The sequence below is a fragment of the Notamacropus eugenii genome, chromosome 3, assembly GCF_028372415.1.
Source record: "Notamacropus eugenii isolate mMacEug1 chromosome 3, mMacEug1.pri_v2, whole genome shotgun sequence".
In the NCBI taxonomy this organism is placed as follows: Eukaryota; Metazoa; Chordata; class Mammalia; order Diprotodontia; family Macropodidae; genus Notamacropus; species Notamacropus eugenii.
The window spans coordinates 27530729-27550308 of NC_092874.1; the positions used below are offsets into that span (position 1 = coordinate 27530729).

General features: G+C 38.3%; 1 protein-coding gene across 7 annotated transcripts in view; it reads left to right on the forward strand.

The window, feature by feature from the left end:
• The window catches only part of NEK10 (NIMA related kinase 10), a 237154-nt gene that overhangs the window by 151712 nt on the left and 65862 nt on the right, over positions 1-19580 (forward strand). For 4 of the 7 annotated variants that reach the window (XM_072651141.1, XM_072651146.1, XM_072651143.1 and 1 more), the window contains 4 exons: positions 3995-4124; positions 4734-4804; positions 8973-9186; positions 17157-17207. In XM_072651141.1, the coding sequence (XP_072507242.1) occupies positions 3995-4124; positions 4734-4804; positions 8973-9186; positions 17157-17207 (466 nt within the window). Of the gene's footprint in view, positions 1-3994; positions 4125-4733; positions 4805-8972; positions 9187-10916; positions 11217-17156; positions 17208-19580 lie in introns of those variants that run through there. The other 3 variants (XM_072651142.1, XM_072651144.1, XM_072651147.1) reach the window with 2 other exon arrangements.

Genomic DNA, 19580 nt, shown 5'->3' on the forward strand with positions numbered 1-19580 from the left:
TGTGTGTGTGTGTTTGAACTAGATGCAAAATTGTCGACATTGATGAATAAATGGGGTATTTCTTACAGAAAATAGGTTTTGCTAAACATTTAGTATAAAGACTTGTGCTTGAGATTGCCACACTGATACTGGTCTTTGAACTCTCCACTGCAGGAATTCCATTCTTTTCTTTCCCTGAATCACTCTTTTCTAGCCACTTTTGAGAAAATCTAGAGAATCCACATCCCTTCCCCTCCCCTGCACTGACCATCGCCACCATCACCACCATTGTTACCACCACAAATTCAGAAATGGTTTCTAAGCCATTTCCTTCTCAAATTTCCTATTCCAGAACCCCACTAATTTGCACCTGGTGATATCTCCAAAAAGAAGAAAGAAATGGAAAAAAAAGTCACTAACTTTCACCATGGATTGTCCCTCTAATGCCATATTACCTTTGCTTTTGAGGTCATCCACAAAATATGAATGATTTATCTCTTCCATGACATCAAAGGGCATCAAAATTATATTTTGAAAAAAGTGATATAGTATAGGATAGATCTTTGTTAACAGAATTTGTGAATGTATTTAGTAATGTTTTAAATTCTGAAGAAAGTGGCATCTTTAGGATAGCCAGATCTGGAAAAATTTTTTTCTTTGTTGAAATGAGCTCTAACAGATCTGTTTTTTAAAACAACATTAGATTGCAGTTTATTCTTTAGAGTATCCATTTGCCTTATGTCTGGAGGCATGCAAATGTGTTTATATCTGTACTTGTACTGGATGTGTGCTCCCTGGAGAAATCATTTCCTGTGATCTGTTTGTACCCTGCCCAAGATGACTCTTTTTTTCAAACTATTGACATTTTCATCTGATTGTTTCAATTTGATTTTCCCTACGTTTAATAGTCTTTGGCACAGTGGTATCATGTGGTACTGATATAATCTGGATCCTTTTGGTTTAACCAGGTTGTTCACACAGTGAATGAGTAGAAATTGTTCTTAAATTCCTTCTAGCTCATTAATGTCTGTCAGAATTTGTGCTCTGCTTAGCAACACCTTTGAGAGGCATTTTCCTGTGCATGACCAGATAGGTGGAGGATCCCCCATAGATAGGCTGTGTATTTAAATACTCACATTGTAAAGTTTCATTGTGCTAGTTGCATTGATCTCAAGAACATCAGAGTGTCTCTGTTGTGAGATACTCTGTCCTTAGTCACACACCAAAAATAAAGTAGGTGAAGAATGCACGTTGCGTAGATTGTAGTGTACAGCTGGATGGGCATCAGTTGGCTGGGTTTCAGTACATTGGATAGATCCTTAATTGAGAACTAAGAGGAAGATGATGGGTAACAATGGCAGAGAACAAGAAGACCCTGGTAGGAGTAGCTGGAGTGATGAAAACAAAGATCCATAGATGTTTTGACGTATCAACCACGAATCCAGCTGAATCTTTTAAAAAGTGTATCATAAAATTGAACTCAATCAATGCTGGTGATGGCAACAAACATCAACCTTGACATTTGACAAACCACTTGACATTTTCCCTTTTCCTTACTCTTTCCAAACTTGTTACCAATTCATGATGATGTTTGTTGCTTAAAATTCAGAAATGAACAAGTCATTCATTCTTGCAACTTCAGATAAAGTGAGTTCTCACTGAAGATTACATGATGAGAATGATAGTGATTTTGAGATACAACAGGTTGATGATCATGGATAAATGTTTCAGCCACAGAAATTCCTGGAGACATCTTCTCAAAATGTTGCAAGGTCACAATTGCATGGGCAGAATCAGATTCCTGAAGTATGGAAAATCTGTTGAAAGAATAATACTGTTTTCTCTTCCTTGATTCTTGCCAGTCAACAAAGATTTATAGCAACCCTGGTTGTTCTGATAATGATCTATCAATCTCTTTACACCATGATCTGCCATTAAATCTAGCATTCAGTCCCCAGCTCATTAACTAAAGTTTGTCCTTGTCCAAATACGCACATACATGTATATGTATGTGTGTGTATGTGTGTAGCTTTCTCTTTTCTCATACAATTCTGGGCTTATTGGTAGATGCTAAATAGAGTTTAGGATTGACTGACTAAAACTTCTTTTTTTCCTTTATCTTGCTTGATGAGGGCTTTTTGGTTGTTTGTTTAGTTTAGTTCTAGAAAAATAATGTTCTATGTATGTTTAAACTCTCATTCCAAGATACTGCAGAAGACTGTAAGATAATATGTCCCATAGCACAGACCCCAAAGTAAATGCAGTTGGAGAAATGTATGTTCCTTTAAGTCTCGTTTACGGATTGGCGACCTGCATTTGGAGGTATAATTACAGCTGAAATGATGCATGGAGAAGCCACCAAACACTCCCTCTATAAATTCTTGGGAATTTCAGTGATGTCGTTGGAGTGCAGCTGGGTGCTGGTTTAGGGGATCAGGAAAGAGGACAAGGTCCAGGGATGTTGGACTGGGGAGTGGGGAGTATCAGTAATAAGTTTTTCTACTTCACTCTTACATCCAAGGTCAGTTGTGGTGAGGATCATATGCAAGTTCTCCCCCCATCCCCATCCTTTTCTGAAGTTGCCCTGAGGACCCATTGGTGTACATGCCTTAGAGCCAAGAAGATGTGTCATTGTGCAGTCTTTGGTGTGGCTGTCCTTGCTCCTCTCATGTGCAAGCCTATAGAGATGTTTCTTCAGGCAGTTTATATGAATGGAAAAGTCAGGTGATTCCAAAAAGAATACATGTTTACATTTTTAATAAGGTTTAAATCAGACTTCTTCTCAGGAGTCAGGTATCCAATCCATAATCATACATGTGAGTTGAATTATTTTGCCACATAGTGATTAGTATATTCAGTTAGCAGAATGCATCTTATTTTTAAAGTGTTCACATTTTTTAGTAATTTAGCTGCTCTTTGAAAACTTGACCTTATTAGTCAAGAGTGGGAACTTGTACATAATTGGAATCTAAATAGCCACTGCTCTTAGTGGGTCAGAATTAACTTTATGGAATTTTCTGTGTACTTTGAACTGGAGAAATGTTGTGCATTATCTTTCTCTTTTAAATGAATGCTTGTAGATCTGGCAGCTAACGGGTATGACCAGTAATGAAATGTAATCATGTCCAGGTCTTCACATCCTCACTGTCTTTTCTAATAACTGAAAGCATTGCTCACCATAATTTTTTAAAAGGACTTAGCCCATAGATGTAAAGTTTAAATTTGTCACCATCTGTCAGTTGTAATGTTAGACCCATTCCACTTTTAGAAATGTCCATTTCTAACGTTGCTCAGCAGGTATTGCAGTCAGCGCATATGTACTCATGACTGTGTAGTCTGTGGGATGGATGGACACAGTTAGTCATCCATCACTAAACTCTGAAGTTGGCTTACGTGATCTAACTGTACTTTCACCATTTTCTTGTAAGGACAGATGTTTGGTCTCTTTCCCTCTCTGTTTTCTCTTCCATTTCCCCTACTCTTTTCCCTCAGCTCTTCCTTTCTTCCTTGGGCCTTTCCTCTCCCTTCCCCATTCCCTCTCTGTCTCCTTTCCTTCTCCTTCCCTTTGTATGGCTGTTGAGTGGAAATAGATCTGACTTTTTTTTTCTAAAGAGGATATTGAATTTTTATTTATGTTTTAGAAGTGATTAAGATCTAACCTTTCAGACTTTCTATGTGATGATTGCCAGTTTTGCAAATGAGATACAACAGACTTGCCTGTGGACCGAATGAAGCTCTTTTCAAATCATTACTTATTTTTTATTAACTAATTAAACTTTAAACTTGGTTCTTGGAACATTGTTAGATATGATAATACTGTTACAAGACATAATAAGTTTTTTCTTGTAAAAGTATAAGCATTGTATAGTACATTCAGATGCTAAAACATTGTTATTCTAGGTGAGAATAATTATGAAGTGAATATGTGTCTTAGGTTGACATCCTGAAAATTCAGCCCAATTTTGCATCATTTTATCCTTCTTATATATTTATTGACTTACTTGTTTTCACTTAGCCCCGAGGTTTTGAAGAGTGAGCCCTATGGGGAGAAAGCTGATATCTGGGCTGCAGGCTGTATCCTCTATCAGATGGCGACCCTGAACCCTCCCTTCTACAGCACCAACATGCTCTCCTTAGCAACTAAGGTAAGCAGATTTAACAGAGCGGACCCATCTGAGGACTCTCGGAGGGCTAGCACTTTGCCTCTAAAAGGAATGCATATGATTTTAAGAGGTTGTCAAGAGGTGAGGTTTGTTAAATTATGTATAAAGGTACCTTAACTCTCCTGTCTTCTAATAATCACATATCACCTACATCTGTCATACATCTCCCTATAATTTAAACTTAAAAATTTAGACTCCCAAATTATATTTAGAAAATTATGTTGAATTTCAGATCGTCTCAAATTCTATTTTGATGTAGGTATGGACGTAATTATATCGTAAGGGGAAACCTTCATTTTCAGATGTGTTGTTCAATCCCTAGTAATTTATCGATAGGCTGTGATATGTATGGTATGAGATGATGTAATATGATATGATATGATGCTATATGATGTAATTTAATGTAATATGATGTAATACAGTGACATGACATAACCTGACATACATTTTATGGTGCTAATTATCCCTGGCTGCTTTAACTTCGTAATTCTTTCATGTTGTCTTAAATGTCCCACCAAAGAAAAATATTAGCATTCTCCTAGAGAAGATGGGATATGTTCCCCCTTTAACATTGTTCTGTTTCTTTTGTAGATAGTAGAGGCAGTTTATGAACCAGTCCAAGAAGGGATCTACTCTGAAAAAGTTGCAGTTATAATCAGCAGGTAATTTAGTTACGAATTTTCACGGATTTTTACAAATAGAGACCACAAGGGGACCGCTCTTCCCCCCCGCTCCCCAGCAGCCTTCCATAGTGGTTGATAAATGATGAAAAGTGAGCACGGTATACATAAATTGTTAATAATGATGGATATTGTCAGCTGCTCATTTCTTGAAAATAGTTATGATAAGTCAGCACCATTTATCTAAGTTTTTTAAAATTTAAAATTATGTTTTATTTAGATTAAATTTACCATCATGAACAAACCAATATTTCAGCATAGAAAGAACAAAAAAAAAGATTGTATTTGAAACCATACTTTGTTATGTGTCATTTGCTTTTAATAACGGTACATATTTCGTTTAACACACTGGTCATTCAGTGACCTGGTTTGCTTCTGTCCTCTTTAAACCTTTGCCTTTTCTCCTGTGTGCGTTTTAGTTGTCTTATAGATGTTGTTTGCTGCTGGCTGCATCTCTGTCTCTCCCCACTAACTCAGGCAATCCAAAGTAACTTATCCAGGGCCTGCTGGGTGCCAGGCACCGTGCCCTTCCCTCTCCTCCTTATTCCCCAAAGAAGTCTTCTGTGACAACAGACAAATAGGAGAATAATTAAGCAAAGCGACTCAGCACATTGGCTGCATCTGAAAACTGCTTCATTCTAGCCCTCTCTGGCCCATCACCTCTCAGCCCAGACTTGGATGACTTACTTCAGCCATTCCCAGGGGGTGGACACCCATTTTGTTTTTAATGTTTTGCTACAATAAAAGTTGGAGAATAGCAGCACCTCCCTTCCAAGGTTGTTATGAGGATCAAATGAGATGATATTTGTAAAGTGCCTAGCAAAGTGCTGGGCAGCTAGGAAACACCACACACATTTTAGCTGTTAGCATCTTGGCCGGAGCTTGATGGTTTGCCAAATTGTTTGTTTCTGGAGTATTGTTATTGTATACATACTTCCCTGGAACTGCCCCTTTCACCATTTCTTATGATAAAGGGACATTCCAGTCCATTGATAGTGTGTGATTTGTTCAGCCGTTCACCGGCTGATGGGGTTCTCCCTTTCCTGTTTTCTTAGAATGCTTTGTCTGGGTCTCTCTGTGGCCTTACACGCAGTAGGCACTTAATAAACGTTTATTGAATTGAAGTATTTGGTTTTGGGATGGTCCTCTGTAGAGCAAAAAGGTAATAGATTCTCTAGAGATGTCAAGACTGTCTACGTGTGTGCATATGTATATATGTATGTATATATGTAATGTACACATATGGACATCCATGTGCCTATATGTGTATGAATACATTCATGATTTCCATTCCTCTCATAGCTTGTTGTCTGGCTGTATGAATAAGGAGGGAAAGTAGAGAAGAGTGGGAATTACCTTGGTAACCTATGGCAGAGAGGTCAAACGTGAGGCCTATAACACTCCTGAGTGCTAGCTAGAAATGTAACTGGGAAATATTTCACAAAACATACAAAAATGTATCAAAGCAGACATCACATTTTGTCTAAAAATTAAGTCAATATGTGGCCCACAGGGATTGTTGTATGTGGTTGAGTGACCCCATTTTTATTTGAGTTTGGTGCTGCTGGCCTAGGATATACCATTTCTCTGGGAGACCCCTTATTATCCTTCCTAGAATTCTCCTTGGTTTCAGATTATGAATTTCTCCAGATCAAGTTTGACTGCTTCTCTGGTCTGCCCTGGTATCTTCCCACTTTCCTTTTCTACACAGACTTGTCATCGACGGCCCTCTGCATTTACCTTCCTCAAGTCTACTTTTCCCCTTCCCTCCTGTTGGCACATGGGATACATATTCATATTCAGTTGTGACACTTTTCTTTTTGAGTAGTTTTTTTCCTAAGTGGGAGAATAACTTAGCAACTTCAGAGAGTCTGGGGGAGCAAGGAGATAAATTTCGCCAGTCTGCCAGGCACCCAGGTCGCTATTTTTACCCCTGTGGAGAGTGTTGGATATTACTGTCTGTTTACTTTGCCAATTCATATAAAAGGAGATGGAAAAATATTTCCATTTCTACACAGAATATTCAGATCACTTTATTCTTTCGTCTCTGTTCTGGGTTACCTAAACTCGTTGGTATTTTGTTTGGGAAGCATTCATGGGTAGCAAAATTATTCTTTGAAATCATTTTAAAGATAAGATCTTGAAAAATACAGAAGTCACATATGTGTGGACTTATTTTTTTTTTATTTTTCCTATTCTATTAAGCATCAAAATACTTGCTTATTGAAAAATGTAATAAGCAGAACACTTCCACTAAACCATTCTATCCACTAAGTCCTTCCTGCAGGGCTTCCTAGAACAAAACTGCAAAGTGGGGTGAGAGAGATCTCTCTCCTTGCTCTTCCCCCACCCTGACCCATGCACATCTCAGATTATTTTCTTAAGGGTTAGAGAGCTCCATCAGCAGCCCTTGTGTGGCCTCTTTGGAGTTCTTGCTGGGCATTTTGATATCTGGAAAGGTACTGAATTTTACCTCAATTTGACACTACACGTTGGAACCCTTCTCATCCTATACCATTATTATTTGTATTTTTTCCTGGATTCTGCTATCTTGAATATTCTTTAGAGCGACCGAGAAGGGAGTTGCTTCACAGAAATGGGACTAAAGTTCATTCCCCTGGCAGAATCTGGCAGTCCATTTCTAAAGTTCTGAAGTTTTGAGTATTAGAGGCAGACAGATTCTATCTCTAAGTCTATGCTTTGAGGATAAAAACCATATTCAATCAAACTTGAATTGTTTCTAAGATTGGCTCTTAAAAGGATGGCTCCATAGAGAATATGACCTAAGTAGAATTCCACTTTAAGTGTCTTGTATTTCTGTCTATAATGAAAGTAATGCTAGCTTCCAGTTGGTTTTTCAATTAAGAAAAAAAAGAGCTGCTTCCTTTCATAGCAACATGTTGGCCAGGAGCATTCTGGTCCAATTTGTATTGTCTAAGATTTCAGAATTTAGAAAATTATAATTAATGGAAAATGAAGAGAACTTTTACAGGAGGCATTTTTGATGAGACAGCAGTCATGAACCCATAATCACCTTTGCCATTTAAATGAGAACTGGATAACTTTTGAATTAGAAAGTGAAACTCAACACTGCTTTATGTGTCTAAACCGAGGGAACATTTCTTCTATGTACAAGTTCCATACACTTAACTTGATGAGATATGAGGTGGTCCTACATAATCACAGCATCATCCTGTTGACCCAGAGCTAGAAGGAAGAACTGCGCTTCCTTCAAACCCCATGTCTTGAATCCAACAAGCTGTGCCTTACAACTGATCAGCCTGCTAATGCGTTGCTATCTTGCCCTACTTAGAAAAGACTCCTTTTAATTCTAAAAAAGAAGGTTAAAAAATCAAGCAGTATCTGTGATGGTCCAGAAAGGAGAACAAATCCAAAACTGATGAATTAGAATTTTGTTTAGATTTGTGGAACTAATTAGTTTCAGTGCCTTGATTCCTGGAGAAAAACTGTGGGCGCACAGGGGTTCTTGTTGCAAAATATAAAACATGGGATTTGAACATATTAGGGGATATTCAGATATGTTTGATGTTATTCAGTAACTGAAGTAAAAATTAGATCTTAGTTTAAAAACTCAACCAGTAAGGAGCATGTCAGTAGAAGGATAATTGCACCATCAGATAACTGAGAAGTATGAATATACCGTGATTGGCAGCATCTGTCCTACGATGTGGGGAGTCAGGGAGCTCAGCTCGGTGACTTTGGGCGTGCTGCTCCTCATGCTGTAGAAGTCATGATCTGTGGGATAGGGATGCAGGAAGACCCCCCGGTGGAGGAGGGAGAAGGACCTTCCTGGTTTAGCCAGGCAGAGCTCAAGAGTCCTGAGAATGCTACACCTGCTTCCAGTCTGCTTGGTACTGCCTACCTCACAGACCCCTCACCCTTGCCACTCTGAGCCTCTGGGACCACCTGCCTCATCCATCCTTTCTAGTCCTGAAGCTTTATCGTATCCATTTATCTCTGCTTTTCTCCTTCAAAACTGTCTTTTGTTGTGTTCATTTTAACCCATTTTTACCAATATTGTATAAAATATGGAAGCACAAGACACATGATGTGTTTAACTGAGGGCCTCCCCAGGGGAGGTGCAGGTGATTGACATGGATCATTCTATAAATGACTGCTCTTTTCTTAGATGCTTAACTCCGGATGCAGAAGCGCGGCCAGATGTGGTGGAGGTCAGCTCAATGATATCCGATGTCATGATGAAATATTTGGATGGCTTGTCCACCTCCCAGCTTGCTTTAGAAAAGAAGCTGGAGCGGGAGAGAAGGCGCACACAGCGATATTTTATGGAAGCCAACAGGAATGCAGTCACTTGTCATCATGAGTTGGCCATCTTATCTCATGTAAGTAACTCTTTTTAGATGAGAATGATGTGCCATAATATACGAGTTGCTATTTCTAAATCAATTTTGCAATTTATCTTGTAATAACTTTTGGAAAGATATTTTACTAGTCAATGTACTTACAACAGAATTCATTATTATTCAGTGGTGCATATATTTGTGCACTCTGAGAACATCAGATTATCTCTACAAATAAATGAATTGAAACAACTCTAAAAAATAAGTTCAGTGTCGCAATTGCCTTCCTGAAGGATTGGCTGGTAAACGAAGTGGGTTTCAAAGATGAACATTTTTCTTAGTAGGTTTAGAGCTTGAAGTGACCTCAGAGGTCAGCAGCCTTCTTGTTTTACAGATAAGGAAACTGGGACCTAGAGAGGATTCAGTGAATTGCCTCAGAATGAATAAATAGTAAATGACAGGGCCAGTATTTGAACTTGGGTCCTGAGATTCCAAGCTTCATGCAGTTTTCTTCTGCATCAGATAACTTTCTTGATCTTGACGTTTGAGCCTTGTATGAAGAATTTAGTGGATAGACCTTGACTTTGATAGGTGTTCTTGTCTATATGCCAAATGGAACATATGTGCTATCTAGTAGTAATAACTACATAGTTGGGCCAGCATCTTTTCTGGCTCATATTTCTGATAATGTGACATTATGAGAGATAGTATGGAGTAGTGGAGAGTGTACAGGACTTGGAGACTGGAGGACCTGGATTCAGCTGCCGCTTTTGATGCTTTCAAGCTGTGTGGCCATAACCAAACAATTTTAGCATCTCAGAGTATCAGTTAAAATGGAGTAATGCTTCATAGAGCTGTCTTTGGGGTCCAATGCATGTAAAGCGCTTTGCAAGCTTTAAGGCATGATCCAGATATCACTATTAGAGAATATCTTTTATGTTGCTTCTCCCTTGGTAACATACCTTACTCTTCTACCCATGGAACACATTTCCACTGCCCCACATTTTAATTCTTTGGAGATTGTGGTGGGCCATGACTTCATGTAGCCGGTCATGAGAGCATAATCAGACATCTATTTCAGGGAGAAGTTCAGCATCACTGAATTTCCCAGATGCAATCTCACTCAGTCCCCTCTTCTTCTTCTAGTCTCAGCCCAGCTCATTGTCCACATTGAATGTCTGTCCCAAGGTCGGTGGATGGATGGACCATCCATTCAACTGCAGAGCAGAGTCTGTATGATGAAAATTGTCTGTCCACTTGATAGCTTTTATAGATGATTATGGATCTTCTTAAAAGGCTTTCCAGTGTTCCAGGGCATGATGCAGTGAGCACAATGTTGTTCCTGACTAGCAGCATCTAAAGACTCTCCCCACCAAGAAGGAACTAACCCCTAGATTCATTCTGCTCACAGGACATCCTCAGTGATGGTGCCAGACACTTTGTAAGCACATGTCAGTCAATCAGTCAACATGGACTTATTATCTCCCCATTTTATCCCTCCTGGGATATTAGTAATCAGAATGTTGACTTACAGTTATCTGTGTTGTTAAATCTTTTAAGAACTCTTGTCTGGTTTGGATAGGTAAGTAAGAGATGTTGTGTTGAAGGACCGTCTGCAAGGCAATGTTCTGCCCTGTCCAATAAAATAACAACAATAACCTCTGTGATTTATGTAACTCTTTAAGGTTTGGAAAAAACTCATCATGGAGTATCTCATTTGGTCCTCAAAACAACCCTGTGAGGTAGGTGCTGTTATTATCCCCATTTTACAGGTGAGGAAACTGAGGCAGACAGAGGTTAATTGATTGGTCCAGTCATACAGCCAGAAAGTTTCTGAGGGAGGAAGCAAACTCAAGTCTTCCTGACTCCAGGTCGAGTGTTGTATCCACTATGTCAGCAAAGTGTTGGTGAACTGGCAGCCGAAGGGGAGCCCAGCAGGATCTTGCGTTGTCTGTACTATCTTCATTCACTTTGTGCCTGCCCTCCTTGTGCCCACTTGTTTACGTCGTCTTCCCCACTGGAAAATACTGACCTTGCCAGAGCCCAGCTCATACCAAGCTCTTTAATAAATGCTTGTTGGCTAACTGGTTTGTTCTAGGATGTTGTTTAGAAAAGCAGTCTGTGCCTTCTTTAAAGATGTCCTTGATGTGTGTGTGTACAGTGTTCCCTTCTCTTAGCCAGTCCTACACACTACCCTCTACAATCTTCACGGATCCATTGTGTGGATCCTCTGGTGAGAGCATGTCCTGACCAGGGCCCTGAGCCAGGCTCCTCCTCTGTTGCCACACACAGAGACAGGAACCGGCTGTCTCTTTTTGCAGTATTCATGTCCCCAAGTAAGCTCTTAATAAATGATCGTTTCCTCTTTCCCTCTCTCCTTTTTTCTTTTTCTCCTTCCCTTCCTCCTTCTCTGTTAATCTTCCCTCCTTTTTACTCTTTCTTCTTTCCCTCCCATCCCCTTTTCCTCTCTCCTTCCTTTCTTCTCCACCCTTCTCTCTTTTCCTCTTCTTCCTCCCTCCTTTCTTCCCTCCCTCCATCCCCTTCTTTCTTCCCTCCCTCCATCCCCTTCTTTCTTCCCTCACTCCCTTCCTCCCTCCCTTCCTTCCTTCCTCATACAAGTTCAGCTGATTTTTCCCTGAAAGGCAACAAAATTGTCCCCAGCATTTGATTGGCCCATGTCTCTTGATGTGACTTTCTGACAGCTCTGTCCATACAGATATGGCTTCCTGGTCACTTAGGGGCATACAAAGGGCCACTCATGTGGAGTCCAGGTCCTTCAGACAGCTGATATTCTAAGGCTCTTGAGTCACCACATCCTACCTTGCTGACTAGACTTTTCTGTGTCTAGGAGGACCATGTCTAACCAAACTAAGTGCTAAAACATCTTTGCAGAATAACTTCTTTATGCTACGGCCAAGTAAACCTCCTTTTAAAATCGTTAAATGACTCAGTAATGCCTCATTTCCTTCCAACATTGAACCTGAACTAACAGGGTACGAGCCTGCATTTGGGTCGTCCATAATATATCCCTTTCCTGTTCCTGACCTTTTAAAGGGGTAGCGTACTCATCAGGTGGTACCTGGTCAGGTAGTGAGCAGCAGTGAAACTCACTTAGCCATGAACATTATTTTAGTACAGAGTGCAGTTTACCATGAAGCCCAGATGGAGTTAGAAAATGACTTCCCTCTATGCTGAATTTTAAGTGTACGGATAATGTGGAATCCTTGACTTGTATTCACATAATATTCCATTTCATGCATCATTGAATATTAGCAAAAGGGTTGAAGAAGCAGTATTATTAAAGCTTCAATGTGAGCAGAATTTAAAGAAACATATAATTGATTGAATTTCATCAAAGGGTAGGTAGTATGTAATATGAATTCTCTGCTCCCCAGGAACCAATTTCTATTTAAAAAATTATATCTGCACTGTTGTTGGTCCAAAAATTACAGGTGTAAAAATTTTATGCTCCTTTTGTTCTTAAAAGTATAGTTGGTTTTTTTTGAGAGAAAAATACAATGAAATGTTCTCCCATAACAGTTTATAGCATTAATGTAAATAATATGATTATAAAATTCAGTGATGAATAGTAACCAAGGGACAGAGAAATTAGTAGGTTCAGTGAAACTCCATGAATTCTGACTACCACACAGGAGACCCGTTTTGAATTACTCCAACTGTAGTGGTACCACACCAATAAATTGTAAGAAAAACTGAAATATTTTCTCTCAGAAGAGCATGTGCTTCTCAGTCTCAAATTTTAGTTTAATCTAATGATTAATAATTTGAATAGCTTCTTGGTCAAAGAAAAATATATCAGGCTGCCTTCTACACCAGGGGTTCTTAAACTTTTTCCACTTAGGACCCTTTTAGGTTTCTGTAGCTTTGATTGGTACTGCTTGGTTGGAGGGCATGTTCAGTGAAAAGTGTACATGCTATGTGTTCAGAACCAGTGCTTCAGTAAAGTTGCCCAATGCAACACTGGCAAATGCTGCCAGAAACACCTCAGTGTCATTATATATTTGATTTTAAATTAATTTTTGGCCTTTGAACGTTCAGAAACCTTTTACTGTTGTCAGATTTTTTGCGACCCCATATTCAGTCGTGATCCACAGTTTAAGAAGAGCTGTAAAATCTATACCAGGGCTCTTCCGGGCTCCCCCATGTTGTGGAAGGGACCCTCAATTCTCCAGGGCATCATAAGGACTGGAGGGACTTCCCAAAATGGAAAGGGTTCATGCAGTAGCCTGGGAATGGACCAAGCATTTTGTCTGGGGATCATCTGCCTGAGAGCAAAGAAGTGGATCAGCAGAGGACTGGGCACCCAGTTTTGGAGTCTTTTGGCTACATCACCTCATGAAACAATCTCTTAGTGCTGTGGTTTCCAAGATGTTGTGACCCTGTACCCCTATCAATAGAAAGTTTTGAATACGCCCATATGGTGTTGTAGGTAATATAGAATATGGTGTATACCAAATATTAAATACAGAAATATCTATTTATAAATTAAATACACACATGTACTAGTCTAGCATATGCATTATAAGCCACACAAAAACATAGACGTTAAAAAGATTGAAATAATGATGAAATAAATAATATTAAAGAATTTTTCTTTTATTAACAGTGTAAAACTCTTGGTTTTATTAAAATATTGAAGTTTTATTTTTAGTAAAAGCGACGTGATGCAGTATGCTTCATCACTTTTGAAAATTTCACTTTAACATTGTGACACAACAATTTGTAGTTCAGCTTATTTCAATACTTGTTTTTAATGACTGTTATAGCTACACTAGTATTACAATAGTAACTATGGGCAGCTAGGTGGTGCAGTGGATAGAGCCCCAGTGCAGGAGTCAGGAGGACCTGAGTTCAAATCTCACTTCAGACACTCGATACTCACTAGCTGTGTGACCTTGGGCAAGTCACTTAACCCCAGTTGCCTCATCCTGGGTCATCTCCAGTCATCCTGATGAATATCTGGTCACTGGATGCAGATGGCTGCGAAGGAGAAGTGAGGCTGGTGACCTGCACAGCCCTCCCTCCCTCAAAACAAAGTCAAGTGCAAGTCACGTCATCATCTCTCTGATGGCATGGTCTTCTTCGGCAACGAAGGACGAACACACACACGATAGTAACTTCACAAAGATAAGCAGATCTCAGTGGAAGAAGTATGTTGTAGGTTGTGCTACTTTAAAGTAAGAATGCTTTGACTCACTCTCCTTGGATACATCTGTCTCTCAGGGTTCTAGGTTACCCTGAGCAGTTTAGGATATTGACTTTGAAACTGTAGCAAAAGCAGACATTTCAGCATTCCCCGTAACACCGTGGTTGGGGGTAGGGGAACACCTCTATCCCACTCTAATCTCTGGGAGAAGAACTTCGGAATTAGCTAGTTCTTATGGAACATTGATCCTACCAGGGTCTCACCAGAGTGTGGTGGGGCATCCAGATGAGTTTCATTGTCCTGAGCATCAGTCACCGAGGCCTGCCATTTGAATTTGTATTATTGTAATCCTTGTGGTTACATTCTGTCTTTGCTTGCTTTCCTGTACACCGTATGCTTTTCTTTTTGCTTATGTAAAAAGTGCTGCTATAAATACCTTTGCATTCCTGGAACCTGGCCTTCTTGGAGTATACACCTGATAGCATGATCCCTGAGTCAAGGACAAGGACAATCTCATCATTTTTTTCACAGGGTTGAAAATTGTTTTCCAGAAAACCTGGACTTCAGGTTTACAGTTCTCCCTCCAGGTGCCCACAGCCCAGCTCACAGGGATGATTTTTCTGTCTTTTATCATTCTTTGATACTTTGAGAGGTCTAGCGTAAAAATTCCAGAATTTAAAAGTTAATGTTTTATTTATTAATGACATTATTATTATAGTTCTATAATGATTAGAGTGATCTTTACATGGTTGCTGATAATTTGCAGTTTTTCTTTTGAGAAGTATTTATCCATAACTTTTGACCACTTTGCCTTTTGGTAGCTGACTTTCAGTCCTACGCTCGGACACGTAACAGATGAATTCTTTTTCTTAGATGAGAGACATTAGTGAGAGACATTTGGTGCATTTTTGTTTGCGTGAACTTAACACTTTGTCTTATGTTCTAGCATCAGTGATTTCATTGACAGATAAGCTTTAATTTTATTTAATTTTTCTCTTTTAAGGTCACCTTTATTCTTTGATTAGTATTTATTTCCCTAGTCACAGTTCTGAAAGATAATTCCTTCCATTCTCCCCTGATTTTTTATGTTGTAACTTTTTATATTTAAGCTACATATCTATTTATAGGTTATGATATAATGTCCCAATTTTTATTAATCTGCTTTAAGTTTCTGTCACATGGAGAGCCCTTCCCCAGAAAGAATATGTTCTTTGATGTGTTGGACACTGGGGGACAACATGTTGTTATTTCTGATTCTTCCTCTTGCAGTCTGTTACTCTGATATATTTCTCAGCTTTTTAAACCAGTATCAAAAAGTTGTGATAATGGTTATTTTATAATATGGTTTAAAGTCTTTCATTCCTACTCTTGATGTTTTTTCCTTGATGGTCTAGAACTTTTGTTTCTCCTAATTTTTATTATTTTGTCTACCTCTCAGCACTATAACCTCACTTATATGACATCTTTATGGTTATCATATTGACACTACCCAGCCATGAGCACTGACTTTCCCTCCAATGTTTTCTTCTTTTATTTCTGTAAAGAGAAGATAATTATTGTATTATTTATGTGCTGAATGTCTGATTAAGTTAATTACCAGGTATTTTATATGTTTTATAGTAATCCTGAATAAAATTCTCTATTATTTTCTCCTGCATGGTTTTGTCACTGTTTTATGGAAATGCTAATGGTTTGGTTGTGCATTCAGACTGAACTGACATTACAAATCTTGATTATTTGGTTTGCTAATTCTCTGAGGCTTCATTGTCTGCAAATAAGAACTATTTTAATCTGTTCTTTGCTTGTGTTTATATCAGTAATTTATCTTCTTGTCTTATTGTACACACTTAGCATTTCTAAAATATGTAAATTAACTCATGGGAGTTATTTTATCGTCTGAAAATAATACTAGTTTTTTTATTTTAGTCATGGCTTTGCTATTTTTAGGGACTTTTACATTAATGAATACTGTTTTTGTCAGAGTTTTTATTGATAAAATATCTTTTTGGGTTTTTTGTGGTTTGGTTAATTATTCAAATTGTTTCTTAATATTGAATCACAGTTGAATACTTGGTAAGAATCCAACTTAGTTGTGGTGATTTCTTTTGGATATACTGTCTTGGCCTCTGCTAAAATTTTATTTTAAATTTTTTGCATCTATATATTTTGAGTATCAGATCTGTAAATGCCTCAGAGAGAGAGTTTAGTACAGGGCCTTCTCAGTTATTGACAACAGATTTTATAACCAAAGTATGTTTACTTTGCTCTTTAAATGTTTTATGTAATTCACTTTATATTTCCTATATACCTGCTCCTTTGCAGTCTCCCCCACCCTCCTTGATGGTTCCTTCATGGTTTGCTGAATGTTCAGTTTCTGAGATTAGATACTTTAAGAACTCCATTTATTGTTTCAATTTGGGTATTTTATATTTTTGTAGGTAATTATCCATTTCATTTCTTAGTTGTAACATCTCATTGTATATAGCAGTTTCTGATCATTTTTTATTTCTTCTCTTTACTTTGTTCGTTTTTCATTTTCCTAATTTTATTTCCCTTTCTTTTTGATGAGTATACTAAAGGTTTATTAATTATATTCTTAAATGAGGGACCACATTTCTTTATAATTTATAGAAGATTTGCAAAAGAATTGTGAGTTTAAGCTTTAATAGCTTAAATTAAGGATGGCACACCCTATAATAGTTTTTTTTTTATTTTGCTTTTCAATGTAGTTTCTTATTTTTTGCTTTGGGTTTGTTAATTTGTTGATTTTTTTAGGCTTTTTTTTTAAGTTGCATGTTCAGTTCATTAATCCCTTCTCTTTTTTGTTACTATTTTATGTTTTCAGAGATATAATTTTTCCTCTGACGACTGCTTTAGATGCATCCAAAAAGTTTTGGTATGTTGTCTCATTGTTTTTCTCCTTTTCATAGTTAATTGTTTCTGTGATTTATTCTTTGAACCACTCATTGTTAAAAATGTCATTAATATTCATTTAAGCCTATGTCTTTATTGTAAGTTTCCTATATAAATTATTTTATAGTATATTTGTTCAAAATTTCTTTGTACCTTAGTAAAAAAATAAGTTTTTATAAAGATATCGTTGATACTGTGAAAATGTATATTTTTAAAATCTCAGATTATTTCTTGAGCCATTTGTATCTAATTTTTCAAACAGACTTTTGGTTTGTGGTTTTCTTCTGGTTCATTTTTTGAGTTAGATTTTGCTATCTCTGAGAGAGGAACATTAAACTTTTCTACGATTATTGTGTTATTATCAATATGCTTTATTGATGTTTTAGTATTTTTTCCTTATGACTTTAGATACTGTGCCATTTGGTGTGTGTGTTTGTGTGTGTGTGTGTGAGAGAGAGAGAGAGACAGAGAGACAGAGAGAGACAGAGATTTCGTTTTCAAACTTTTCTGCTGCAGATTGTTGGGTTTTATCTTAGTCATTCTAGCATTCTCTTCCATTTTATTGGGGGGGTAATTAGTTTGCATTTAGGATTGTAAGGGTTACATTTGTGTTTTCCTCCATTTCATTCTTTTCTGTTGATTTCCCTTCTCTTTTAAGTAAGGATTTAGTATATGTGCTAGTCCTGCTTATTCTCTTTGAAACCCACTTTTGTTCCTCCCATTTTCATGCCTGTCCCAAGGTCCTTGATTATTTAAGTTATTTTTCTCTTTCTTCCGCCTTCGCCAGTCCAGATAAGAGTAGAGTGTAGAATCCTTCTTTGTGCCATCATCCTGTTCATTCTTCCAACTCTGAGGAGCACTCCTTTGTGGCACCATTTTGTGAGAAGTGTTGATTGACTTCATTCCTCTCCTTGTTTCCATCTCATTCTAGGATGAGAACTCTGCATTAGGTCTCCTCTAACCTGTTCATCTATTAGCTCTAGAAAAGTTCTTGTGCATTCTATCCTTCCCAATGTATATTTTTAAGCTTAGAGTTATGTTTTGTTTTGTTTTTGGAGTGTGGTCTGATGAGCCAAACTCTCAGAAATATTAACCCAAGAAGGATGTTGTGCCGTGTGACAGAAGTCACTCTTTCTGCTGTCTCCACGAGTCATGTTTACCACTTACCTATCCCAAGGCCAGTATATTCTTCCTTTGGATCTGTGTCTCCTACCTATCCTAGATGTTAGATGCCTTCAGGGGCTTTCTTCTATGGTGGTTTGTGGTCCTTATAAACACAGACATTTCTCAGAAAAGAAGTCTCAAGTGTCTGCTCCCCCTAAACAAAATACGGTCGGAAGCCCTCATTCCTTCTCCTTCCTCCCACTGTGTGTGATCCTACTCCAACATTTAGACATTAGAACTCTTTCTAGGACAAGACCTACTCCTTCTCTCACGTTCCTTCCATCAGCTGCCCTCACGCTGTGCTCTCCCAGCTCCCCAGGCAGATGGAGATGGAAGAGCCCACTCCTCCCTCTCTTTCATCCTAAGTGAAGGCGAGCTGGAGGCCAAGTCTGGCATCCTCTTGTCTCCTGCCTCCATTCTCCCTAACTGCCTGACTTTGTGTTAGGCCCCCTTCTACCCAGCGGCTTCATTTACGGAGAATACATTTTCGTCTATACAGTATTAAGTCAGTTACTTTCCCTTCCCACTCCCGATTCTTTAAACTTTCTTTACTCTTTCTTTCCTCAGTTTCTTTGGACTCTAGATGCTAAAATTCTAGATTTAGAGCAGGAAGAAACCATAGAAATCATCTAATCTAACCTTTTTATTTTATAAGTTTGAAATTTGATGCTAAAGGAGGTTATTAAGCACATGGGCAAGATCACACAGCTTGACAGTAGCCCGTTTTCTTGTCCCCCCATTGCTCTTTGGCCTTTTTTGGCCAGTATATGATTTTGAAAAACAAATATAGCCTTGTCTTAACCTCAGAATCATAGTTTATTCATACTTTAGTCTTTTCATATTAATTATTTCATTTTCCTCCCAAAATTTTTTGTTTGTTATTCATACTTTATAATCTTTTCTTATTAACTTTATTTTCATTTTCCTCCCACCATTTTTTTTTTGAGCCTGGATCTCCCCTTTTTTGCCCATTCTAGAAGTGTGGCAGCCCCTTACTGGCCTGGTCCTTTCACTCCATTTCTGACCTGGGCCATTTTGGCAGTCTGGTGGTTCCCTGCTGGGGGCTCGTTGTATTGGTGCAAGGTTAGAGGGAACACCTGGTCCCCTTGTTTCTACTGCATCCAGGACTCCCCAGCTTAGGCAGTCCACCAGCTTTAGCCTCCCCAGCAGCAGGAATTACAGGTTCCAAACT